Source organism: Cygnus olor, chromosome 6 (genome assembly GCF_009769625.2).
Source record: "Cygnus olor isolate bCygOlo1 chromosome 6, bCygOlo1.pri.v2, whole genome shotgun sequence".
Lineage (NCBI taxonomy): Eukaryota > Metazoa > Chordata > Aves > Anseriformes > Anatidae > Cygnus > Cygnus olor.
The window spans coordinates 39,159,998-39,187,245 of NC_049174.1; the positions used below are offsets into that span (position 1 = coordinate 39,159,998).

Below are 27,248 nucleotides of genomic sequence, written 5' to 3' on the forward strand. Positions count from 1 at the left end.
GACCAAACTTTATACAAGAGCCTAAACATGTAGATGGGTAAGTGCCGTATTCTCTGGCAGGTATTTTTGGTGGTAAGGCAGTGTGCAATTTTTTTTAATGCAAGATTTAAAAAAAAAAAAAAGCTTCTGGTCTTCAGAGAGCTTATATAAAGTAGCATTATAAACTCTTTCTTTGAGGAAAAAGGAAACTTCTGTTCTCTGTGTAAACGTCTAACGTTCAGCAAAATGATGAATGTTGGTTAGCACAATCTGTTACCACTACTTTGGCCTTTCGTGTGCTCTTTATTAAAATTTGTTACATTGCATTAGAATGATTATATATATCATTAGAATGATTGAAGTATTGTGCTTCTAAATGCAGGCATGTTTGGAGACTACCCATGAAGTATGCGAGTTTAAAAGGTTGCTATTCATGGGGAGATGGTAGAAAGGCTTTAGCTTGCGTTGGAAAACAGAAAGTACCTGCGTATACGGAAAGAAACAAATACTTGATATGAAAGTGCAGTGTTAAGATGTGTTTTTTTTCAATTCAGACTGTGCGTACTTGTTAGCTAAGTATGTCCTGTTTTCTTTTAATTGCAGTGGGATGCCTGTCTCTGCTTTCCTGTTGGATTTTAACTGCGGGAGTTGATACATCTCAGCAACTGCAGTCTTTCTTTAGCATTTTAGCTAGCGACAAAGTAAAGCAATGAGGAGATTTGTTTACTGCAAGGTGGTTCTAGCCACTTCTCTCATGTGGGTACTTGTGGACGTCTTTTTACTTTTATACTTCAGTGAATGTAATAAATGTGATGACAAGAAAGAGAGGTCTCTGCTGCCTGCTCTGAGGGGTAAGTGCCAAGTCTAAGATATCTCTGAAGGTCATAGATATATTTTTTAATTATTTGGTCCCATATTATTCTCTGTACTTTCTAAATTATTTTTCCAATTCAAACAGAGAAAATACCAGGATCTGAAGTACTTTGTTTTATTTTCAGATATCTTAGTATCTGACCTTTTGCTGTAATGAAGGCTGAGTCTTGTATGTTTTTTGAGCAAAAACAATATAAAATGTCTGATATGTAGTAGAAAAAAAAGTAATTATATTAAGTTCCTTTTTTATATCAAGCTCATTTTTTAAACAGAAGGCATTTGACCTACAAAAAGAGTTGATGTTCTGTGATTCCTTTTTCATTTATGAAAGGTACTTACCTGTAAGCTTGCTTTTGAACTCTTATTATTATTTTTGAAGTATTCGTTGGGATTTCTTCAATCAATTACACTTTCTGAAATGTCTGTAATTGGTTGACCTTTTCACTATTTAATTGGATAATTTGTGAAGAAAAATATTTAATATTAAAACAATAAAATTTATTTGAACATTATCAACTTTTGAAAAAGTAAATCTAGGTTATCTAGGTTAAAAAACAACAACAACAACAACAAAAACCACAGCCCTGGCATATGCCACTGCCACCACCACTCAAATTTAAATTGGAATTGGAGAATTTAAGTTTTTAATTGGAATCTGGAACTAAGTATGAATTTACCTTTTGTACACTTTTTTTGGTTGGCAAAATGTTATGCAATACTGGACTTTTTGTTTTAAGGTACCCTGTTCCTTGGGCTACTTGAAATGATGTTTTTGCATTGAATTTCCTGAATTCCCCGTTGTGTGCTGGTTAGAATCTCCATGCGAAAACCTCATCTCTGTGTACAAGGAACGCTGCTGCTTGCTCTCAGTTTTGAGAAACAAATGCTTTTGAATATATAATCTTTCTACTTGAAAGCCTGGTAAATGCAGTATTGAATCTGATGCTATACTTTGCATGTTGTTCTGTGATCCCTGAAGAACACTTTGATTATAGTACTGTTTGCAAAATTATGAAGGTGTATGCAATATGAAGACATGGCACAATTTTATTTGAAATTGATTGCATGTTTCTTTTTTTTCATATTACTGAAATTGGAAAAAAGTTTATCTGATCAAAAATTAAGGATAAAACTGTCGAGTTTAAAACCGTATCCTTGACTGATTCCTCTACTCTGGTGCCAAGTGGAGTTAGATTGCAATTTCAGTAAACCAGAATTGCTGAACATTCTCACTTAAGATTTAGGTTTTAGGAAAACATTGTTCAGTAGATAAGGGCTGTTAATTCACCAAGACTTTCATAAATAATTGCAACAAAACCACCTGTTGTCATTGGCAGTCGTAGCTGAAGGCTTGGAAACAGTATGAAGGTTGGGGTGTTGTGTATTAGTATAACCACCGTTTTGAAGTACTGTGCAGACAGCTCCAAATCAGCGTGTGTGGTTTTGAGTAAAGCTTGGATTCTAGTCCCCTCGATCCAGACTTAGCTTATCTGACTTGTGGTTTTATTCAGTGCCCTAATTATTTTTGCTTTAAAATACATAGTGATATCTATTGCCACGCCAGTGAATGTTTTGAAAATAAAATGACATCAGAGTTGTGTTTTGCTTTGTTATGGAGATCTTGCAAAAAATTTTATTTGTTTCTGCTGAAATGGTGTGTTCTGGTGGAGCAATTGCAAAAGTTTATGATAGCATTTCTAGCTTCCCATCCAACAGGCTACTAAATTTCTTTACTGTAAGCCTCATGAGCTATTATGGTAGAAATTAAGTGTATCACTTATTATTTTTTTTCTTCTGTAAAGTACCTGCTTCTGTACCATCATCTTTGTTTTTGGTTGGCAAATACACTATTTATAACTCTGAGGATATAGATTATCTGTAAACATAAAAAGCAACATAATTACAGTATTTAAGTACATAAGAATATATATATATATAAAGACAACAATAGTCAACATACTGATAAAAATTTAAATGGGCCATGGTAATCCAGTATTTGAAGCCTCTCTTATGATTAGAGAGGAAAGATTCTGCTTACACAAAATGTGCTTAGAGATAAGAGGTAAACTTTCCATGCCTTTTTAGTCATAATTACTGCGTTGTAAATGATTCATGAGGACAACTTCACTGTAGATGTAAAATGTAGGCAGTCACAGTTCGTAGACTGGGACGCAGCTGTCAGAAATCCCCTCTGATGTCTCGCTGCACATCTCTAAGCATACAAGTGGTACGTACAGGAGCTGGGTGTTACAAGAGCGAGCTGTCGCCGCATTGGGTTAGTGGCATTGGTTAACAACTTGCAAGTGTCCTAATTAACCTGGAGCTGGCTTTCAGTCAAGTCATCTGTACTTGCATCTATTTTTGTACCACGATCGAAGGAAACAACTCGTACGTCTTAAGCTTACTTCCTGCTTAAGAAGAAAATTAATACTGGACAGTTTTTCAGCAGTCCCTGGTTATACCAGTGGCATATGTAGAAATTTATGAAGTGTCCTATCAGTAGGTGAGCAGTGCTGCTTCCCCGTGGTGTAGGCCCTGCACCCAGAGGGGCGAGTTCTTCCTTTGCTGCTTGCTCCTTACTTTTCTGTGTAGGTGGCCGAACGTACTTCGAGGTGCTTAATGCACCGTTGTTTGTGCAACGTCGTCACCTCCTCAGGATTTATCAGACAGGAGTAAGTTCCCAGGACATGCATCAGAGCTGGAAGCCCTTCCACGAGCAGCCAGCAGAGCTGCGCTCCCTCCCCGTTCCCAGAGCTGCCTTGGGTCCTGCAGCCAGCTGCACGAGAGCCTGGAGACCGCCCTGCGAACTCAAGGTCTAGCGCGAATGGCAGGAGATGCAGTTCTGACCATAGCTAAACAACTTCAGGAGAGCTCTAGGAGAGGTACAGGTTTTATGGTGAGCATCACGTTAAGAGGAAGCTGGGTCTGGCCTCTCCCCAGCCTGAAGCAGAATGAGGCAGCCAGCGCACGGTGTGCTGGAAGGGGACAGGGCAGCGCTGAGCATGCTCGTGCTAGCAGAGAGGGGTCCCACCAGGACTCTTCTCCTTCCTGACTGTGCTGTCCTTCCAGCAAAAGCAAGAGCCACGGCTCACTTGGGTGTGGGAAGCAGCCAGAGCCAAGGCACACCGCTCAACGCCCTGGCTGAGCCGGCTTCTAAGGGAAGGAGTAAAATGGTGAGTCCCTCCCCAAAAAAACAAAATCACGTCCACCCCCCCCCCCCCCCCAAACCTTCCCCCAAGCAAAACCAACCAATGAACCAAAAAACAGCACTAGTACGAATAACAATTCTAGTTCAAATGATTTTTTTATGGGCAACTCCATGGTGGTGAGGTGTGAGTTGTTGTGATTTCATTTATTTTTGCAACAGGTGAAGTGGCAGAGATGGGTGGAAAGGTAGCTGGCTCGAGGATGAGATTGCAAATGCCGTTTTCTGTTGTGAATTAATTGCGTTTAATCAAATATTCCCAGCAGATGGTTCTTCTGAACCATACAGTAACTGCAACTGGCAGGACAGGATGCTCTCAGGTCTGCTTGAAGAAATAATCTTTTTGAGATTTAAAGCAGAAGCCCTTCTTACACGCAGACTAGAAGTGAGTTTACTAAGCACAACGAGCTTACAGCAAAGGAAATGCTGTTTAAACCAAGGCAGTTTGGCAGCCTGGCATCTTCTCAGTTAATCTTTATTTTAATTCCATACAAATTGTAGTAATTCTGAGTGCCCCATAGGGCTTCTTTTATGTGGTTGCTGTGGCCTCCTCCTTACTACAGCCGTGTGTGAGAGCAGGTGAGGACGCCACCCGTTTGGGCCAGGTGATGTGAAAGGGCTGGAGCTCAGCAGCCTGGCTGCAGGCGGGGGGCAGAGGGCGGGTGGTGCCTGTGCATTTTTGTGCATTTAGTGCTTTTCCTTGGTTCATGGTGAAGAGATTTGAAATGCAGAAAGACTTTACTGCAGAAAAACCTCTGATCTTTAGTTTCAAAACCCAAATTGTTAGTTAAATTTAGTATTTTTGTTTTGAAAGCTGTCTTTGAAGACACTTCTTGTGTGGAAGCTTTTGGAAAATATGTGGTGGGCTTGGGGGAAGTGAAGTCTTGCTCTCCAAACAATAAAACGAGGAGCGTGTGCAGTGATTGAGACAGTAATTTTTAAGAAGGTGTGATTATTTTAATTAAAGTGAGTGTGAGTAGTGAGATGAAATTGTAATTTTGAATGCTTGTCTTTGCCACATGAGTAATGTTTTCCATGCAGCTTTGTAATGTGACTGTGCTTTAGATTTTCATAGTGACGAATCTTTAATATTTTGGTGTCTGGCGTTGTTATGCGGTTTTCTGTTTCTGTATTATTAACCGTGTTCTCAAGAACTACAAAAGGACTTGTCATAAAGCCGGTATGAGTTATTAAAATGCTATTTTGAGGAAAACTCCGTGTAAGAGGAAAGTGCACTTACTCAGATCCTGCAACGTATTTCTATATTTAGGGAGAAAAGGTCTGTTGTGATCATGTAAAGCAAGTGAATGAAACATTTGGATGCTGGATTAAAAGTTTGGGGTTATGGCCAAGTTTAGGAAATAAGGCATTCATTTTGGCAGCTGCCATGGTAACGTGTTTATCTGTCAGATTACTGCACGCATGGGACCGTCTGCAAAAACAATGGGAGCAAAGATTTTTAATAGCATACCATAAGGATTTAATAGATGGATGAATATGTACATTGCTCTGAAGTCTTGTCACAAATTTGTTGACAAATAAAATCTGAAGTGCTGATTTGGATATTGTGACAACACATTAAGATAATTTATAGATCTTCATCAGGCAGTTCAAGAAAATGCATGATGAGGGGAAAACTGTAGCATAGCAGACATCTTGTTCTGATTGCAAACTTTATTAAAAAAGAAAAAAAGAAAGAAAGCAAACTTCTTTTCTGAGAGGTTTGGTGTCGCTGGTCTGAAGGCCCAGGCTCCAGCCGGAAAGCCGCACGTGCCCCAGCAGGCTGCGGAGGGTCGGTTGGCAGGTGCCCCTTACGGGAGCAATGCTCTTCCAGGGCTCCCTGCTAGCTTATTTATGACATTTAAACATCCGACATTAGAAGAACGCCTGCCAAGCTCTCTTGTCCGCTTTCTGTTGTGGAATGGGACTTGGCGAATGAGGGTCTTTGGAAGTAGGACTTGCGTCTCCTGGAGAGGACGGCTGTGCTCAATAGGAGGTGTCCGTCCTGCTGCTGTAACCAGCTCTGGGAACCACAGGGAGCGAGTGATAATGTTGTGAGATACTAAGTAACCTTTTTTCCTGCTTTGAAGAAGAATTTAAAAAACAAACAGTACTCCCCCAGCAGTTCTCTGTGATGCCTGATCTGCTTGCAAAGCAGCCAGCCGGGGAAACGCTCTGGAGTTCTGGAATCCCCTCTTGCACTGTTCCTGCCCGGGAGCTGGGCTGCTCCCCGGCTCTGCATGCCCCCTGGCGAGGGCAGGAGGATCCCCAGGGTTGTCCTGTGCCATGTAGATGGTCACGGTTGTGATGCTGGAGGCTGGGCATGCCTCCCAGCTGTACAGCTTGAGTAAGAGAGCACTGTGTGTGTATTCTGGGCACAGATGTGTATTGTGCACCGTGCACCCAGTGGGTTTTAAGCGTGTACTTACAGCTTACATCTTGGAGCAGTTGCTCAAGCCAAGTGTAGTGAAAAGCATCCTCTGTCCCACCCAGTCTGAGGTTCTGTATGACCAGAAAGCTGTGGTGTGGTGGTTTTTCTTTTTTTTTTTTTTTTTTGGCTAGTGCTTTTATAATGCTTGACTTCAGGGTAGCAACCAGTTAGTGTACAAATATCTAGTGGAATTGTGCAGCAAATAGTGGAAACTACATTTTTCGATTGTTGACAGTAAATATTCAAATATTGGAAGATGTCAGGAGGACTTTCCATCTGTGGGAGCTGACAGTGATGATATAACTGAGATCATGCTCTTCCTTGCAGCCCCCCGGTTGGATACGTGGAGCAGTACGTGGCAGGACTGCATTTCAGAGCTATCTGGGAACTTGGAATTGTCGGTCCTGGGATTATTTGTTGAAATATGCCTCCACCCCCCCACTCTCCTGCCTCTCCCCTTGCACTGTGGCTTTTATAAAGATTATTCTTAGCTTTCCAGGTGATGTTTTATAAATTAATGTGAAAAGCTTGCATGTGGAGAAGCTTATCTTATACCCTAGAGGTACGAATAAAGTGCGGCTAAATTTACATCACATTACAGATTTTAATTGAGAAGGGTATAAACTGTTGTTTTGGTTTTGGCTTGTTTATTTTTGTTTCTCTTGAATTTCCCATGCTGTTTTGAAGTGTAAAAATGCCTGACTGACAGTATTACCCCTAGTATCCAGATAACTTGCCAGAAGTCCCTGTAAAGCCTATTGAGAATTCTCCAAGTGGCAGCCACCATGGGTGTAAGAGGAGAGGCCTAGCTCATCTCAACGTTGTTAGCAGGTAGAGCATATCAGGTTGTACTGTTTGTTATTCCTGTAGCTCTATTTGGTGTTGTTTCTTTCTTTCAGGGAAGCTTTTTGCATTTGCATTTAATCTTGCTTAGCACCAGAAGCATTTGTCAAGGTGGAGTTCATGAATAAAGTGTAGACGTAGACACGCCTTGCTGATTGGGGCTGCATATTTTTAATAAATGTGAGCATTTTGCCAGTAACAGCTTATTTTTTATCTCTAAAAGTATAAAAGAAAAATAGATTTTGTGTAAATTGTTGATAATTTGCTACCACCCATAGACAGAAAAATGTTACTGTTTTCAGTGATGTAGATTTAGTATAAAATCTTAATTACAAAAACAATGAACCTTTAAAAACTTGAAAATACAGGGAAGTACAGGATTGCTTGTTGAAGATGGACAGGATTTTCGGTATCATCATTCTTAGAAACAGATACTCCCGACTTCAGAGCTTTTGTTCAAGATGGCCAGTTTAGACTGACTGGGGATGCTTGTCACTGCACGGCGTATGTGTTTGCACGTGGGGAGCACAGGAGTGGTAGACTTTTGGGCTGTAACTAATACTTTCCTCAGTAACAGGAGGTATCCTGATAGCAAGATGGGTAAACGGTATTGCAAGGCGGAAGAAAATGTCTTTCTTTTAGCCCCGCTGAGAAGCGTTTGCAAGTTATTTTTAATAGGATTAACAGAAACAGATTTTTTTTTTTCAGATCACCTGTCATTTGGCAGTGGCAGAATATGCGGCCCAGCTGCACTGTAGGTTTCTAGGTTTCCTTTTTATGTTCAGCAGATGAATCATAAGGTTAGCGGAAATCCTTTTCAGACACCAACTTTTCTTTTTGCAAAGTACATGTCACCTTGTAGACCTACTTGCTTGCAAAACTCATTGACAATTAATACCTTAGTTTTAGGAAAGCTAAAACTGATTTGTGGAAACTGTGTGTACTTGCGGTATCGGAAGCTTTTATAATGGGTATTGTCTATAAATTATGACTCCTTTCTTGTTATCGATGCCACAGTTCTAGACCTTGAATGAAGCTTCATTGATTTCAGGAAAGCTCTGCAAATAGTGTCAGTGTGCTCAAGTCTCTTTGCAAGAATTGAGCCTGAAAAATATGAAGCTCAGACTGCTGTCAGCCTCTCTTAATTCAGTTTTAAACAATCCTTACATTGTTCTACAAATTGTACGGTGCAGTTGAATCTCTTACTGTTGAAGACTTCAGCACAGCAGAGTGATTTTCCATCTTGAATGAGTTCTGTGTAGGTTTTAAGAAATGCAACAAAATGCTGGAGAAATCAGAGTTACTGAGAAGGCATACGGCGTAATAACAACCGAACATGACGTGCCACCTTATACGCTGCAACTCGTCTATTTTGCAAGGGAGGAGAAGGATTTTTATAATGCTAGATTTAAGCCGCTGCTTTTATGACTGCTAATTTTTTCATCTCGAGTAGTATCAATGGTACGAAATTGGATTTATCGCGGAGAAATACTTTTCGGTTATGTTTCTCAGTAGTAGTACAGTTTGGAATTTGAATAACAATTACAAATCATAGTATCTGTTGTAAGGCCCTGATTGTTTATGTATCTGAATGCAATTCTTTGAGACTGGTTTTAGTAGATGTCGTGTGGAGTATTCATGTATGCTGTAATGAACGTTTTTAGCTACAGACATTCTCAAGGGCCTTGATTGCCAAACCTGACAAGCTAAATCGTGCATTCATTTGCATAATAAAGACAGAAGAATCAGAGTGAAATTTATTCCAATGTCATCCTGCTTGTCCTTGGGATTCTAGTCTGTATTAAAAATAATAATAATAATAATAAAACAACACCGACTCTTATCATTAGGTTGCTATGCAGAAGAAAGTATTCTCATGAATGAGATTCAGAATACCATCTGATATTCCATGCCCTCTGTGATGTGCCAGCTACTGGTGGTGCAAAGCTCTCATTCACCTTTTTTTTTTAATTGGTTATAAAAGGCCTACAGCTTAATGAGAAAGGAGCTAGGAGGCACTCCAAGGCTAAGTTACGTGGCAGTACAATAACAGTGCACTGGGGAGAATTTCTGCATCCAATGGGTATGACTTCTGACACCTCTGTATTGGGTTTTATTCTAAATAGTTAAAAGCTTTTCTGAGGCTAAAAAGAAAAAAATATATAAAAGACCTTATTACTTCTATTCAAACATTAAAAAAAAATACCTAGAAATATATGGAAAAGTATTTTGTTTTTTATTGGGCCATCCGCACAGAACCTGTTAATGTCGGTACTGTACCAAACCCAACAAACCAACCCCCTCCCAATTCATGCCTTAGCCTCTTAGCACGTTTTCTATTACATTTGGGGAATTTTTTGCTCCTAGAGAAGTAAAATGCTTTAGCAGTGTGTTGCACCCTGCTCCCAGTGTCACCACCCAGCAATGAAGGTTTGTGCTCGGTTCTTCCTTAAAGGGACCGGTGAACGTGGGCTGATCAGCAGTTTATTTGCACGTGTTCAGATGAGCTCCTGTAATTAATTAGATCTTGCACATTGGTCTCTTTCCTAGTTGTCTTTCCTGACTTCCCTAGAACTATTCTTGCTCCATGTATTTGCTGGGTTTAACTAAAACATGGCACAGTGCTGTAGTTACATGGAAATTCATCTTTTTGCCTTGTGTCGTGTGGCTTTGTTAGGGCTCTGTCGAAGCTGGAAGTAAACTGGAAACGGTTAACCCCTAAGTGCTTGGCGTTGAGCTGTTTGTCACAGCGGCTGCCTTGGTGTGACCGTCCTGTCCCCGTGCCTCCCTGCTGGGTGCCGGCAGCGGCGCTCCTCCGGCGCCGGGCCCTGGTGGCAGGACCGAAGCCGCTTGTCAGAGGGCCCGGAATTAGCTGTGGCAGAAACAGCGCTGGCCTCCCACGAGTCACCATTAATTACACGCCCCATAGCCGTGCTGCACGCAAACCAGTCTGTGGCAGAGCTTCTGGGATCGGAGCTTTCGGCAGCATGAGGAGGGGAGCGAAATCTGGCTTGTGGGCTCCAGCGCAGCGCGAAGTCACTGCCCAGGGAAGCGCTGCAAGGTGCAAGTGTGCGTGGCGGTGTCTTCTCTTCTTGGTCCTCGGCTGCTCCTTCCTGTAGTATCCCTGGAAAGAACCCTTTCATCGAGAGAAGACAGCACCCACCATAAAGTTTACAAAAATTTGGCCAGCCAAGAAACCTTTTAAGAGGAATGGCAACATACGTTTGGTAGGGAAGGCCTTTTTTAAACGTACAAAGAAAGAAATATAATTCAATTATCAGTAAAGTTTTGTTTCCAGGCTTGTAGGAATAAGTACGAGGCTGATCTGTTAACTCAGTAACACCTTTTTAATAAGGTTTTCTCAATGGATCCAAGTGTCTTCTGTTTTGTAGTTTTTCCACGTAAAGCTAGCACCATGCCGCTGGAATTAGCGTGTTGCACGCATTTTCCTATACGAGGAGGTGTGTGCTGTAGTGCCTTATCCCTCCTTAGCCTTCTCTTCCACGTGGGGCAGTTTGTGGAAAGCTGTCCATGTGCTGGCTGAAACCGGTACTGACGCATTCGTTATATTCTTTCTAATATTCCTGGAAAAAAAGATGCCTTGGCTTTCCAGTAATTTCCTTTTCTGCTGTTTGCACAGCTTGCTCTTAAGTGTTAGATATTTTCAAATCTAATTGTCTGGAAAGTATTTTTGTATGCAGAATGCCTATTTGTATACTCTGCTGCAGTCAAAGAATATGTGGAAAACGTTGTTTTGTATTAATTTAAGCAGCAGTTTGTCAAATTATGTTCTGAAAGTACAGTGGTCAGCAGCAAGCTGACACTATGCTGAAGGGGTATATTCACTATAGTATGTTGTAGAATATTTTCAAGTATGAAAAACTAGTATTTAGTTAAAGGGTATTTATTTTGTAAAGGAGCATTCTGTCTGTAAAAGTGCAGGGCTAACTTAAGTTGCGCTTAGCTCATGTTTTCTTCTATTCAAACTGATTTTCTAACACTTTGCCATTGGTCAGTGATCATGTGGTTAAAAAACTGTGAAGAGTTCTCATTTTTCATTAAAAAAAAGGTACCAAGTACTGAGAGTATTTACAAAGAACATGAGTGCTTTTCAAGAATAATTTGGAAATAGTAATAAATTAAATCAAGCTCGTTTGTTTACAATGATGGCTTTGTGTGGAGATTTAAAGGTTCCAGGTCTTTCAGCGCATTTAATTTTAAAATTCATGGGATGCTTCTGCATAGATTTGCTGATAGGATGGCATTGTGAATATGAGGTAATTTTATCCTATAATTTTATTTAATAAATGACATTTTCCAATCATAAAACCTTTAATCTAAAGCCCTTGAGTTCTTTATAACTTACCACCTCCGCAGAGGTCTTACAATGTTGCTGTCTCAGCAAAAACTGTAAACCAGCGTGTTGTCCAAGTTTGTGCCGCAGAGCGGGCGGGCGTCGCGCGTCCCGTGCTCCTGGCCCCACGGCAGCCAACAGAAGTGTGCCTTAGGGGCTGTGGCGAGCAACACTTAAAAAACAAGAAGACCCCCACGTGTAGACCTCCATAATAGGACCCAGGGCGTGATTATTGTAGCAGATTCAGCTGTAAGTATGATAAAGTGATAAAATGCACAGAGATAATTCTGCGCTCCAGTCTGCGTTGGATTGCAAGAACAGTATTCCTCTTGTAATGCTGATAGCTGAAAACCAGATAAACTGTAATCATAAAAGACTTTCTCCCTTAAGTGATGAGTGCTTTTTAATAAAAAAAAAAAAAAAGAAAAAGAAAAAAGAAGAAAACCAAACTTGTCAGCCTTTCATGGTGTAGGAATAATTTAACTGTGTTAAATTCACTTGTTTTAGGCTTTATATAATGACAATTTCTCTTGTTTGTCATTCCAGGGGAAATCAGAAGTTTAAGTACAGCATATTGGGACCTTAGTGCTGACGGGTTCAGCAGTTGGTTCCTCTTTTGATAGTCTTAAAATGTAACCGCATTAAATTTAAACTTCATAAAATGCCAATTTGCCTCGTTTTGCTACTTGGTGGAAATGACAATTTTTGAGTCAAACGTACCATGGCTCTAGCACGGGCAGCTTTAGTGGTTGGCACTAGCGTGCTGGTAAATCAAAGGGCTTTTTGTAAGCTGCCGGAGGAGAATAGCTGGCGGCTGCGTTTGTGGAGTTCATCCCCTGCTTTGCCATCGGCACCACGAGTGGCCGCGGAGGCCGGGCTGTGCTCCCCCACGGGGACCACCAATTCCCCGCGGGACCTGCTCCGTGGGCACCGCTCGGTGCTGGCCTTCGGGCGCTTCCGAGTGCTTCCGAGTGGGATGCGGCCGCTGTTGCCCTCAGGAGAAATGCCAGAGTGTGTGTTGAGCAGAAAAGGGGGTGGCAAGAGGTTTCTGTTGTTTTTTTTTTGTTTGTTTGTTTCAGTGCCTCAAAAGCCTGCTGCTCTTTATTAGCAATACAAATCTTTAATCTTCAAAACATTTCCTCTCAGCATTTTGTTTAATTTCCTCAAGGATTCGGTATTTGGTGTCATAATTATTTATATGTCTATATAGTCCTGAGTGCTTTAATCCTTATTGCATGCCATGACAAGACAATGAAATTGGAGTATATGCTGTGTAAAAAAGCATCTGTATTTAAATACTGACTATCCTTTAGTTATTTTGTTTTAAGAATACATTATTTGATTGTTCTGGTATGGATGCTGAGCAAAGAGAGCTAACTTTCCTTATACCCACTACAGAGGTGGAAGAGAAGAGTGCAGGACGCATTTCTTTCTATACACCCAAAAAGAAAGCAGAGGAATGGGCTTAGTGATTTTTGGTGGTTTTGCTTTTTTTTTGGCTTGGTTGGCTGGAAATGTTTATGCATGCTGATGGTAGGAAGCTAGTGTTTACCTGTAGGCTTCATTTCCTTACAGAATGCACCCAGGTTTTGTCTGGTACCCGCTGCTTCGTCGCAGTTCTGAAGGTGCTGGTGCTGAAGGAAAGCGCTGTTGCTACCTCTGCACTGGGAGCTCTTCAACTGCTTTTAACTGCCGGCTCTGTCAGCTTTAATTAAACTGTTGTGCTTGAAAAAAGTTCCTTGTGGGAATGTTTGTGACTTTCTGTAGGTTTAGAAGCTGCTCTGATGTTGCTTTCGAACTTTCAAAAAGAAAAGAAAAACTGCCAGAGCTGTGAACCGCAAATTAGGCAGGGCAGATGCTCCAGTACTAAATGCTGTTTATCTTGTGTGAATTTTATGGCATGGTGAAGGAAGGAGCCCGAGAGAAAAGAATTGCTTCCCTGTGAGTATGTCGGGCATCTTAAATTCAGCCAAACTAAACTGGTCTTGGTGTATCGACTGTTAACGGGGGTCTGTGGTACAAGGAATAAAGGCACAGATCATTCAAAAGTATTAAAATTACTCACTGTGATTCTTTTTTTCAGTTATCATCCTTTCTACTATTGTAGGAAACACATCTTATAAAACTTGTTTTATACCTCTGGCTGTTCTCCTTTTGCATCTTGCCACGTGCTGGGTGCTTGCAGTGGGGTGCGGTGCTGAGCAGAAGAGGGCTGCCCCATCTCACGCTCACCTTGCCCTCAGCAGCACCAGTCTGTGGCTCTCTGCAGCTCCTCGGTCCGTGCAACGTCAGGGAGAAATGGCAGAGGAAGAGAAGAGTAATGATGAAACAACAGCCGACAGGTCAACGGAATAGCAAGGTGGTATGATGAGAAAATGGTAAAGCATCGGACTCTAGGTGCCTTTAATAAACGATGGAGAGATGGCCATTCCTTTAAAAAAAAAAAAAAAAAATAAAGCCAACCCCAAACCAGCAACTTTAGGAATACAAATTAATAGTCTATTTCTTTTGCAGTATTATAAGGTATAATTAAAACCTGCTGCCAGAACGAAAGTGTAATTGCTAATGTGGATTACTACACCAAGGAGACCTACAACGAGAGGAAGTATCAGGCGTTTGGTGGCAGTTTGGAGCTCCCAACTCTGTATTTTCAGTTTCCTACTGCTTTTATGGTCAGAATTGTTACGCTATAAGTATGGAAAAAGAAGGAAAAAAGCCTTCCTAAATTATCACAGTGGGTACAGTTAAAAACAACCTTTTGAAACAGTGCAAGTAGATAAATACCGCCGTCCATTTCATTTGTAAGCCTTAATTTTAGCTTGCAAATACCTGTATGCATAATCTTTTATTGAAAATAATTTCTGCTTTGGGCTTTCAGTAATTAATGGTGGAATTGATATTCAGGCTGGATCGTGTGCAATCCTTGCTGTTATAGCAGAAATAAGTTAGAACAACACTGAGCTTGTAGTTCTAGTGCTATCCTGTCCGGTCTGCTACTTACCGGCAACCTCGATGCTTTGGTATGTACTTGATAATAAAATTTAAGATTGCCTTTAGTTGGCTCATAGGAAAATTTAAACTCTTGCCATCAAAGTTAAGCTTTTGGATGGGATGGTGGAAGGACTTTGCAATCCAGTGGGCCTTGGGATAACACCGTCACCTGGCCTCCAAGGCAAGTTTGTAGGGTTTGCTTGGCTGTGATCCCTGCTGGTTGATGTCAGTCCAAGCATCAGAAATCATTCTGCACGCAGATGTACTGCACTTCAAGGCCCTCTGCCCACGAGAAACAAGATCTTGGAGAAGGCTCTCTAGTGAACAGTCAGAAGCATTGAACTTGAGGATGAAAAAAAGTCTTCAGTAACGGCAGAATCTGTTCAGGAGGTTATTCAAGACTCTTGTGAGCAAGCCACAAATGTCACTTGCAGATTTATCAGGGTAGGTATTATCGGGTGGTTCTGTGCTGATCTTTTAGAATATGTACTTTTGTCCATAGCATGCTCGGTCCTCCTCATGTTGGAATGAGATAAATATGCGAAGAAAATGATATAAATCACAAATTAAGTACGAAATAAAGCAACACAACTAGTAAGATCTGGCAGTGGGAGCATTCAAGCCCAGTCACCCCAATCGCCTCTGGGGTTTTGTCTTTGCTGGTTAAAATTGAGTGTGTACCTGTTGGGTTGAAGGTTGGAGACAAACGTAGTTCATCAATGGACGTGAGAAGCCTGTGTTGCAATGGAAACGTACAAATTTGTTTATAACATGTGGCTTTTATGCAGCTGTGCTCCTATTCCAGGTAAAAGCACAAGGCTGCAAAGTGGGCGCCGTGCATGGCTGTTGGATCGCCCACTGCAGGGTCACTTGGGGGCTTTATAACGATGTCCTTCGTGGATGTTTGGTGCAGGTTGGTGGGGCATGGGAAGCTTTTATTTGTCTTTAAACCAAGTAAATAGCGGGGACATGAATGTGTTTTCTTAGCTTACTTGCTCTGCCTGCTCTTGTGTGAGACCTGCTGCTGGGAGGTGGGAGAAGGGCTGCTCCTTTTGTCTGAACGCAGAGGGAAGGAGCGCCACAGGATGTACCGTGGTGGACTCTGCCTTTGCTGTCTCGGAAACACCGTGTTGTAAACAAAAAACCTGTGCTTTATCCTGCAAACTAAGATGCTGGTAATGAGATTTACAGAAGTACTTCTGGGAATTCCCCAACGATAATCTCACAATTAATTCCACGTTACTGAGGGCTGCTGTCAGCCGCTCACCTCGTTCCATTGTAGCCGGGGCCATCTGTGATCGGCACAGGTCAGGGAGAGGAGGGCAGCGAGCAGGGCGGCTCAGATCCGCTGCGGTGTATTGGGTTTACGTGGAAGGTTTTGGGGGGAGCGCCACAAGAGGAGCCCCAGGAACGTGGCTTGCTTTGCTGCTCCCCAGGCCCCCGCGGTGCCGGCCGTGGGACACGCGCATCCCAGGGGAGGCATCGTCCCATGCGTGGTGCTGCCTTGTGCTCCCAAGGCCCGACTGCCCAGCTCTGGAAGCAGCGTGCCCAGAACCCCTCTGGCTGTGCTCGAGCGCTGCTGTGCCTGTAGTGCAGGCAGAGCCTGAATTTATGCACGCCTTGTTTGTGCCAGCTGTTAAATGGCAGCGATGATATTTCACGGATACGGAGGAGCGGTATGAGGCTTGTTAATGCTTGGAAATGTTGTTGGCTCTTATGAGGCAAGAAATATTAACCTACCTATTAAACAAATAGCATCGAAATTAATTTTAGCTGTGTTTTTAAACCTTGTTGTTTTTCTCTTCATTATTCTGAAATCTTCCCAAACAAGTCTACGTAGCTCCTTTGCACTGCAGGAAGAATTCAAGCCTCTGTGTGCTTGACTTCACTGTCCGTGTTTATGTGAAATTCCCCTGGAGTCAGTGTTCCTCGGGTTGAAAATGCTTGTTCTTAAATGGGTCCTTGTCAGGGAGCACAAGTAATTACTCTCGTGCTTGCGTTAGCTACCTGTTACTTACTGTAGTTTGTGGAGCTGATGCTTTTGAATTTGTTTGATGTCTTTTAATCTTTAGACCCCATAGTATGTGTTGCCATAATGATGATGCTAACACATCCATTAATTTAGCTAATGCTTTACAAAATTCAGTTTTCTCATCTGTTGCAGCCATACATAACTGCTGAAACACACACAAGATGTCACACTCCCACAAAACCTCTACAGAAGAATAAACATATTTATGTATCCTCTAAATGCAGTCTGTCTGTTTTCCTGCAGGCTTCATGCTGTGCTGAAAAGAGATTTTACTGAGTTTTAGAAGTACATGTTTAAAGCATAATTAAACTGGGTTTGGATAGAAATGTCTTCTCCTTTCCTTGCTCCCCCTGACAAGTGCTCTCTCACGCTATTTGCTTGGCTACGAAGCCGTTTTTGCTTTTGGCTTTCTTTTGTCTGAGAGCTGATTGTCTTTGACTACTGGGTGTCTATTTTTGCATTTTACAAGTGTTTTTTGTTTTTGTTTACAGCACATTTCCTGTCCTTTTGCTGTCTTTCTAGATTAATTTTTGTCACTGTCATCTTTCAAATCTTCTTTGTCTATTCTTTACATTCATCCATTTTTTTCTAAATCCGGTTAATGCCCTGTGGAGTTGTTGGTATTTTAACATTGATATCTAACTGCTTCTCGTTGGAGACTCCTTATTTTTACCTCTGGTTTGCGGGTATGTTTTGAAATACGTGCGTGCAATTTCCTTGCAAGTTTTGATGCAGCAAGCGGTGCCGCTTGCACCCATCCAAGGCAGTAACAAGTGAGCATCTGTAGTAAGCTCCCAGCAGGTGCTCCGATGTGCATCGGCGAGCCCCCGGTGGAACTGGGGGGCTGCTTTTCCCCCGTCGGGGACCCGTGCCCATACGGTGCGCAGCCCTGCCTGCGGGGAGAGGAGCCTCCAGCCTGGCCGCGGGAGGTGAAGCTCCGTGGGGTGGCACTTCCACAGTGCTGCCTTCTCATCGGGATCCCGTGCCAGCAGCCTGCAGGGCCTCAGCCACCGCCGTGGTTTCTCTCGCAGGTGGGCTGTGGGGCAGGACTGCCGCAGTGCGCCTCGTCCGGCGCATCAACTGCTGCGGCTCTTCAATTGCTGCATTGATCAGAATTAATGGGCACGTCCGAAGTGGTGTATCGCAAATAAATGAAGGAGAGCCCGATTAAATCAGCCTGTTCCCTCGCTGTAAGTTCGCTTTCTTTGCTCCCTTTCCAGCCGTTGGCCGTGGGGCTGTGCCTCGCTGGCGGTGGATAGACTGCTCGGGAATTAATCTAAATGGAAAATTGCAATGTTCCTGACTCAGTGATGGTTTGCTCTTCCAGCAAAGGGAGAGGGGGTAATATGTAAGTGAATTTTGTTTCTAATGTGAGCGCATTCATCCTAGCCTTACTTAGTGTAATGAATTTCCCAGTTTTGTATTGCAGGCTTTGCGCAGATTCCACAAGATCAATTAATATGTGGCAGGAATTGTAAGAAAAGGAGTCCTCTCAGGAAAATAAATGGTTCTCAACAAAATTTCATATGGGTTCAGCTGGGAAGTAGTGACAAGAGAAATACCACATAATTTAATTATGCGAATGCTTTTTATTTCCATTTTACAGTTCAGGTTTTCCATTGGAGTATGTTGCAAGCTGGAAGACATTAGCTACGATATTGTCCTAATTTAATGGAAGTTGGTTTCTGTTATGGTTCTTCTTTCTCGGTGTTTGCATTTAAATGAGAAACCTTGGTACGTTCCTAGCTATGCGTTTGCAGCTGTGCTATCTTCTCTTCCAGGAACATCTTTCAGGAAAGATTGCTCCATAGGAAGCTAAGCTTTCAGTATAAACCATAGAAAGACTTTAATATATATCTGTATTAGCAGTGTATTGTTAATGGCAAATTAGTTTTTACGTGATTTTATGGATTTTTTTTCTTTTATCAGCTCTTGATTTATGTGAAAAGAATGTGCCTATGAAGCACAGTTTATTGTGTAGTTAGCTCTTTTCAAAAATAACAGTGCTCTATCGATCATCACTGGTGTCTTGTATACCTGTATGTGCCTTTTGCTTTCCTTCATCTATTTCAGCAATTAAAATGCATGAAGTGCTTTAATTAATTTGCATGTAGGGTGCAGTTTCTTGGAAGAATCCGTTCTGTGTATGGAAGAATCATTGGCTCTGCTCTGCCCACAAATTCTGATATTGCAGTGGTGATCAGCACTTGGTGCAATGAAGCAGAGCACCTGGCTCATCACAGTCTGGGTGGAAGGTGCTCTACACCCAGGGCATTTTTTCACTGACTGGAAGAAGAAAGAAATTGTTTTAAATTCTGAACTAGATGGCATCTTTTTTTTTTTTTTTTAAAAAAAAAAAGGTAATTGGACATAGCTTTTAAAACTAAGTATTTACATTTACCAAGTTATATATTCATATGTATTTATACAGAATGAATTATATATGGGAACTGACTTGCATCCAGTAAAGTGGACTAATGAAGAGACTGACTTTTTTTGAAGTCTGATTCTTCTCCTACCTATGCATCAAAATTTCTCTACTGTAGGTGTTATGTATGTGCTCCCCTTCTACGTGTAGGTCATTTTGGGGTTGGAAAGCCACCTGGTGCTTGTGTTCAGATACAAGTTTAAGTTTTCCAGGTATTTAACTGATAAAAGATTTCCCAGTTTAATCTCAGATTGCTTATTTTGTAATTGTACTTTTTTTTTCCTGTGCCTCTGTAGGACGTAATCTATTGGTTTAATTTTATTTGTCGATTACTGTATAGACTGGTCAGTTGGCTACATATGTAGATGGGAAACTTTGGATTAAGTAAACCAGTGATGGGACATGTCGCTGTTAATGCAAGGATAACGTGGTCCTCTCTTCAGCCCTATACAGCATTCTCTAACAGGATTAAGATGTGCATGTGGCCAGAAGGCTGATGTTTAAAATTTGACGTGTATAATACCACCTGCAGAATGTATTGCCTGCAGGTTAAAAAAGCATCTGTAACACTACAGATTGTCCTGCTTTCATTTAAGACAAAATCAGCCACAATTTCCTATCACTTTGGCGCTTGACCTCATTGTTAATTCATGAATGGGAATTTACAGTGGTGATGTCTGATAATGAAAATCCTTCAGGAGGCATCCTGACGACCCCTGAACGAGCACTGCCGCGTCTCGCGTTTTTGGTGCTGCCTTCGGTGCCTGGAGCACCAGCTGGAGCCGCAGGTACCGGGGCAGCAGGGATGGGCTCTGCTCTCATGCTTTCCCTCTGGGTTATGGTCACCTGTGGTGTTTCTGAGGTCAGCTGCTAACTCTGTCTGTATTAGAGACTTTCCTTTTAAAAAAATACATATTTTTTTCTGTATTCTGAACAATAAGCCATGGTAAAATTGTAACACACAGCTACAAACCTATTTCATTTATGCTTTTATGCTCGTCTGTAACTAGAAATAAGACTTTCGATTCATGGCTGCTTTCAGTCTCCATCTCTTTAGTGTTTTCTTGCTGCTTGCCAAATCCCGGTGTAAAACCATAACCTCTTGCTAGAAAGCAGCTGACAGGACCGATGTATAACCTTGCGCAAAGCATGACTTGGCTGCAGGGGGGAGCTGTGTGTGCTTGGGGGCTGCAGACCATGCGGAAATCCTTTCCTGTCCTACAGGCGTTCGGCCTCACTTCAGGAGAGGAAGCAGCAGAGCTCTGGAGGGTGAAAGCGGTAAATCCCGAGCCGATTGAGCAGCATTCACAGTAAGAGGCAGCCTTATGGGAGAGGGTCCTTCATGTGCAGCTGGTGGCAGGCTTTTCGGGGTGCCTCGGAGCGCTCCAAGTGCCCTGTGTCGGGGTGCACAGCTTCCCCACCAGCACGGGGACCCCTGTGCTGCCCCATGGTGCCGGGTGGCTCTCAGCAGGAGCGGGCCCTGTAAACACCAATTCCTCTCTGGAAATGGGTTCGCCACTTGTAGGAGAGCAGTATGAATTTCTCAGGGGGGAAGGAGATTTCTGAAGTTGCTCAAGGTTTATTTGCAAGGCAGTGGCTCTTCGTGAAAGATCCTCCTTCCTTTTTTCTCGTGCCAAAATAACGTATTGTAACCTAGACCAAAGTACGTGACTTCCATGAGCAAGAGATTGATGCGTGCCGCTGAGATGTGACATAATTGCCCATCAAACCTCGTATCAAATACCAATTAGGATAATGTATGGCGCTGTGCGCGCATCCCGGCTCGCAGCGTGTCGATTCAAGCGGCAGTTGTCCGGAAAGCAATTAATTCCAGCGCCCGTAGCTAAATGGGTTTGGGAACCAGGACTCGCTCTAACGCTCGGGGACGTGTTACGTTGCGGCTGCTCCCCGTGGCTGTGGAGAGGGTGTGCAGGGAAGGCCCCGAGATGGAGCTGGGCAGGGTGCTGGGGCAGGCTGGTACCCTCAGCCCCGCTCTGCACCCCCTGTCCAGGGCCATATGAAGCTGCTTTGGTGGCAGGGCGCTTGTGGGTCGTCCCACGGGCATCACAACCTCTCCTTCCCATTGCCCTCCCCTGAGCCTCCCGTGCCTGCGGCCTGCTGCCTCTGGGGCGCCCAATGCCCTCCTGCTGGTGAGGGGAATTTGGGGTGGTGAAACTTGCTGCTGGTTGAGACAGGGAGGGAGAAGGACTGAAAACATCGACCTGTTCAGCCTGACAGGAGAAAAACATAGAGCAACCACAAAGAAGAATCTTTTAGTAAAGGTTTACGGAAGGTATAGCCGCCTGGATTTATTTATACATTAAACATCTCCCTTTTCGTAGACGTGGAAAAAGCAAGCGTGTTGATGAAAGCAGATAAAACGCTGAGATAGGAAAACTATATGTCAGTAATGGTTTGACTTTATATAAGGCACTCTAAAATATGAGGCTGCTGTTCAGGGAGGGTTTAAAAAATAAAAATAAATGAAACTCCTCTTACCTTCATTCCATTCAATTACTGGCTGTTTAGTGTTGCCGTGCGGAAGATTGGTTTGACTGCCACCATAAATCACACATCTTTTACTCATTCTTCAACATTTTTGGCTTCATTTGTAATGGTGAATTTTTCAAAATAACTACTGCTGCTAAAGCAGAGGGTGTGTGGCCTGCGGCTGTCGCCCCACAGCAGCCCAGGGACCTGGAGCTGCCCCGTACTGGAGCTGATGGGGCTGGTCCCAGTGAGCACGGGGGGTCCAGCCCCCACGGGCTTTTTGCTGGCTTAGCAGTCAGCATCGGTTAGGTATTTGCGTTGCGTCTAAATTAACATTGGTATACCAGTACATCTCTGCTGCGTTGTTGCTCGCTTATTATTCTGAGGGAGGTAACTCATACCTCATTTGATGTACAGGCACAGAATTCGTTTATAACAGCCCTGTATGTGATAGATGAGCGTGTGATTTAGTGGGATGCCATCCTTTCCTTCGAGGGAACGGGCTCATCTCCAGCCGCTGGGTGGATGCGAAAGCATCGCTGCTCCAGCGGGCGGCTGCCTCCCGCCGCGGGACTCGGCGAGCGGTGGGTTGCTGCCCAGTGCTTCGGGACAGCTGCTGCAGTATGAACCCCTTCCTTCGCTGGGATGTTTGCCCCGGGTAGGTATCTGCCGCTGAGCTGCAGTGCGTGCAGAAGCAGGTGTTTCACTCTTACCCTTTACTTTGTAATTTTCATTTTTACTGCGTTGTTCTCTGCATGTAAGTGGCTTCCGCTCTTCTTCCCTGAGCTGTTGTTAAGAAATACGAATTCCTGCTCTTTCCTCTGCTGGTTCCTGTGCCCAGTTAAAATGCTAAGAAGGAATCAGCGTGTATAAAGCCTTGTCCAGAGATCTGGTGATTACCATATGTCAGGGTTCCCGCGTTATGTTGTACTCTTGTTTATCTTAGTCCATTATATTGGAAAATTAAAGCAAGCGATACCTGGGGATGCTGTATTTTCTTTTTAAAGAAGATATCAGCCTTTCATTGCCACAGTCATAAAAGATATTGCTTATTAACTGCTTAGGTATCGTGCAGTAAGACTGGAAGGGGATGGCTTGGATTAGGGGATTGTTGGTATCCTCTTGAAAACGGCTTGACTGTTCAGCCCAGTATCTCTGGCTTCCGAATTTTGTATTACAGCTGATTTGCTAAAAAGAGTGGTTCTGAACTGCATTGAACTAGCATGGTATTTAATTAGACTGTTATTTTTTAGCAAAATCCAGTAATGTCTATTACTGCGATGCAAACAATGCTAGTAACTGCGGAGACCTTTTAAGCTTAGGGGATTGCATCGTGCGGTTATGTGGTTGTGTGTAGGCTTCTTAGGAACTCATGAAGAATGGTGGTGAGAATGGACTTCTGTTTTTGATGTGAAGATGCCTTCCAGATCTTTCTTAGAAAATGACAGCCAGCATCTATTAGTAGACCTCACATCACTCCTAAATGATTTTTTTTTTTTTTTTAATCTAATTGTTACTTTATTCTCACTCCAGGCCGCCTTGTGCCCTTTCAGGCGTTTTGCCTTGAGGCTGTCAGTAACGGTGTAGTCTGCCGCATCTGTAGACAACAGGTGGAGTGGGAATGCTGAAAAAAGGGTATTTACTGCAGGAGTTACAGTGAGTTACAATGCTTTTATTATTGGAAAGCAACTTTCTTTTTTTTCTTCCTCTAGATTCATGGAACTCTTATCTTGGAAGATATTGTAAAGTAAACGACCTATTTAATGATGTTTATGACAGCTTTGCGGGATTTATTGCTACTGTATAATTAAAACCAGAATTCTTTATGTTCCGGATTAAGATAAGTCTGCACATAGTTCGGAGCAGCAAAAGATGCGTCATGAAAATGGCAAGGGCTGTGAATTGATCCTGTCGTTTATTGGATTCTGTATGGAGTTGATAAATTATTTGGGCATAAAATATCAGGACTATATAGAGAGTCTTATAGCCACTGTGGAGATGCAAATTTATGAGGAACATTGGGATAACTTTCTGACTAGTCAGTTCCTGAAACTGGAAAGTGCTTTTTGATGCCATGGGTGTTTTTCATTTTTTAAAAAGTATCTCTTGATCGTGTTTGTACAACCACGTAACACCCTCACTGTTCAGAGCACAAGCAAAGTGCAAAAGCCCTTACCCAAAGTGTGCTTGGTCGTTACTTCGTGGAGCTTTGGTTCCTGCTTGCCAGCATCGCTGCTGCTCACGTCTCACCGAGGGGCTGGAGGCACCGCAGGGTCGTGCCACGGGCTGCAGTCTTTCTGCTTGCTTCTCCTCGGGGGGAGCTGGTGGCTGGGCTGCCTCCCTGCCCCCAGGGACGCCAAGTAGCCCCCCAGGCTGCCAGAGCACCAGCACGTCCTGCAGCGCTGGGCCAGGGGTGGGGATGGACCCGGCTGCCCGCTAAGCAGCAGCGTCGCCGTGCTTGAAACCGAAGCGCAGGCGTTGCACCGAGGTGTATGGAAGGAGAACGAACGTTTGGAGAAAAAGCAAAAAATGCATGGACGATGAGTCCTTGTATCTTCTGAGTGTTGCCGTGTCTGTGCAACAGTCCCCGTGCAGAGCCTTTACTGAATTGTTAAATAAATTGAATGTTTTGGAATCTATTGGGGTCAGCTTTTTTTTTTCCTTTCTTTATCTTGAATTTTGTGCTTTCTATTCTCCACTCCACCAAAGACCTCAGCACTTCTCGTAAGCCCTTGTGAGGGGGTTGTTTTCATTTCCAAAGGAGGCCTATCTCCTCTGACGGATGATGAAAAATGTCTGCAGGCAGAATGCTGGAAAAATAGCATTTTTATTCTTTGTGGGCATGCTTCATGTCAGTTCCATTATCCCTGCGTGCACCAAGATGGTCGCTGAAGAGATGAGCAGTTAATTCTTGTGCTTGGAGGTAAAGCTGTTTTTGATGGACACTTCTTTTAAAAAGCACATTTTTGAAAAAGCACAGTACTGGAAATCCTCTTCAATAAGTTAACAAGCAAAACTGCTGAATCACTGCTGCTGTTTAGGTGCAACTATTAAACAGAATTAACTGAGGCAGGGTAAGACGCATACGGATGCCTTCTTTGAATAGCGTTCAGTATATACAGCTCCTGAAATTACGCAAGTGTGACAAGGTGCAGAAGTCTGCTGGGAATTGTAGATTGCTTTGGTTTCAAGATCTTGAAAGATAATCACAGAAGAAGAGTTCTGCTGCAAATTAAGGCAGCCTCAGTCGCTTTGCTAGAAGCCTGTGAGTTTGTGCCCTTGCAGGACAAAAGCCCCTTGCAGGACAAAAGCCTTTCTGGTGTGCTTGGTTCAAGAGGGACTGCGGTCCTGGGGGCAGGGGAGATGCGAGGCTCTGCTCGGCCTCTCTGTGGGGAGATGGCTGAAGGAAGAAGTGACACCGCTTGGGAAGCGGTAACCACAGAAGGGTGAAGTGAGGATCTGTAAGGGCATCGACAGCCAGAGAAGATTGGTGGGGGATTCCTTGTCTCCCGAGATGAAAACCAATGAAAATGTGAGGCAGCAAGTGCAAATCACATCAAAGGAACAGGGCTGCTCTGCTAAGCTGTGCAGCTTGTCAAAAAAATTAAGTAGATTTCAGAAGGGAGTACACAAGCTGCCAGCTCTTAGAGCCCTCGAGCTGCCAACACAACGATCTGGATACGGCCCCACCTCAGCACAGGGAGACCTGGGGAGGAATCACGGTGTAACTCTGCGTGTTCTCACCTTCCCTGCGGTGATCGGTGGGTTGCGGTACGCAGCCAGAAGGGTCCTTGTCCTGATCTAGAAAAGCCCTTGCATTCTGTGACCGAGTGGAAGGCTCTCCCCAGATGGGTGCAATTAACAGAGGTTGTTGGTTCCGGGGTAACGAATTGTAATGTTAAAAACTGCAGGAGGCCTGCAGACGTTTCATCTGATCGGTTCTGCTGCTGATATTGTTTTACTCCTGTGTTTTTTGTAGTTCTGTTGTGAATTACTTGGCACGTGAGTTTTTCTTAATTTGCATGCCGAATCGTCAGCAGGGAGTTGGGGTTTAGTCCTTCTGCTCTGCTTTAGCCGAGATTTCTCTGTGCTCAGCTCTCCCCTCACAAACTTCTGATTTTGTCTGTCTGAGCTCAACCCTTAATTATTCCTGAGGAGCATCAGCTCTCCAGTTTTCGTGTGTTGAGCTCATGAAAGTTCTTCTGTTTCTTCGGGTGGGTCAAGGTAGGAGCACAATCCACTAAGTTATTGCGTTGCTTTGATGTCATGGTAAGGCTGTAAAATGTCCGTCCGCGCAAGTTTCAGCGGATGCTTTAAGTGCAGTTAATTGTGTTGTGTGTGAAGTTTTGGCGACCTCCTGAGACGCACTTCATCCCTATTTTTCTATCCCTGTCTTTCATCTTTCATTTTAAGCAATGGCAAGCAGACTGCACCTCCATGTTCATTAACCGTCGGGCTTTGATGTTTACAGAGGGTTGACTTGATTGGACTTCATGATCTTAGGAATGGTTGGACCTGATGATCTTAGAGGTCTTTTCCGACCTAAATGGCTCTATGATTAATCCATTGTTTGTGAATTCACCGAGTGTATTAGGGATGTCACTGATACCATATGAAACATTCATGTTCACAGAGCTAGCAAAGAGCTGTTAATGAGAGGATGAGACTCATTTCAGTCTGTGGAAGGGAATGTGGTCAAAGTGAGATAGAAATCTCGAATATAAATCAAAATACAGGTTTTTGTTCAGCTTCTCATAGAAGTGAATTAATCTGGTACATTAAAATTTCATTTTCCCCGTTTCTTCAGCGTATAAATATATAAATATATTGGCTGAGTGAATATAAATAAATAAATACATGTATATATAAGCATCCTCTATTTCTCACTGGGGGCTTGTTTTGAACTTTCTGAAATTTGTTTCCAGTGCCCTTGCAGTGGGTGGGGATGCATTGCAGCTCCACAAATCCCCGTGCCGTCCGTGTGGCTGTCCGTGTGTATTTTTCAGGAACACGCAGAGGGTCCCCCTTCCTCCTGCAAGTGGGCAGACTTCCTGGTTTCAGGATCTCTAAACCCGGGTGAATCTTACGTTGTACGGACTGCCGGTGCCAAGGTGTACGAGTGAACTTGAGCGGCAGGAGAGGCTGCCTGATGCCCGCTGCCAGCAGGATGCCTGGGCCTCCCGGCTGTGAGTCCTCTGGGGAGGAATGAAAGCCTTGACCAATGCTTCTTAGATAATATCTTAGCAAAGCAAGCCAAGGAAATGAATTTGGGAGATTTTTGCCTGTACGTGGGTCAAAACCCCAGTCTGTGCCAGGGACAGAGCATGAAGCGTAGCGTAAGACAAACGTGTCAGCACCTCCCTCCCCGAAGCTCAGGAAGGTATTGCACAGCAAATAAAAACTCCATCAAATTACTGAGGACTGGTGCGAAAGACCAACATGAGCCTGTGGAGACCTATTGGCAAGGGCAAGTCACAGAGCGAGGCAGGAATAGGAGAGGACAGCCCAGCGTGACATTGAAGTATTGCACAAGGGTACCAACAGCAAGAGGAAAGCGCGATAAGGAGTGACTCGGTTTTCAACACAAAAGAGAAGCTTATAACAAATGAGGCAGGGTTTTTG

The 27,248-nt window shown here is 43.3% G+C and overlaps 1 protein-coding gene across 1 annotated transcript in view; it reads left to right on the forward strand.

Annotated features, from left to right (window-relative positions):
- GALNT13 (polypeptide N-acetylgalactosaminyltransferase 13) overlaps positions 1-27,248 on the forward strand; it is a 124,324-nt gene that overhangs the window by 11,310 nt on the left and 85,766 nt on the right. Inside the window, exon 3 of the mRNA XM_040561509.1 lies at positions 583-830. Within this exon, the coding sequence (XP_040417443.1) occupies positions 689-830 (142 nt within the window). The 5' untranslated portion in view covers positions 583-688. The remainder of the gene's footprint in view (positions 1-582; positions 831-27,248) is intronic.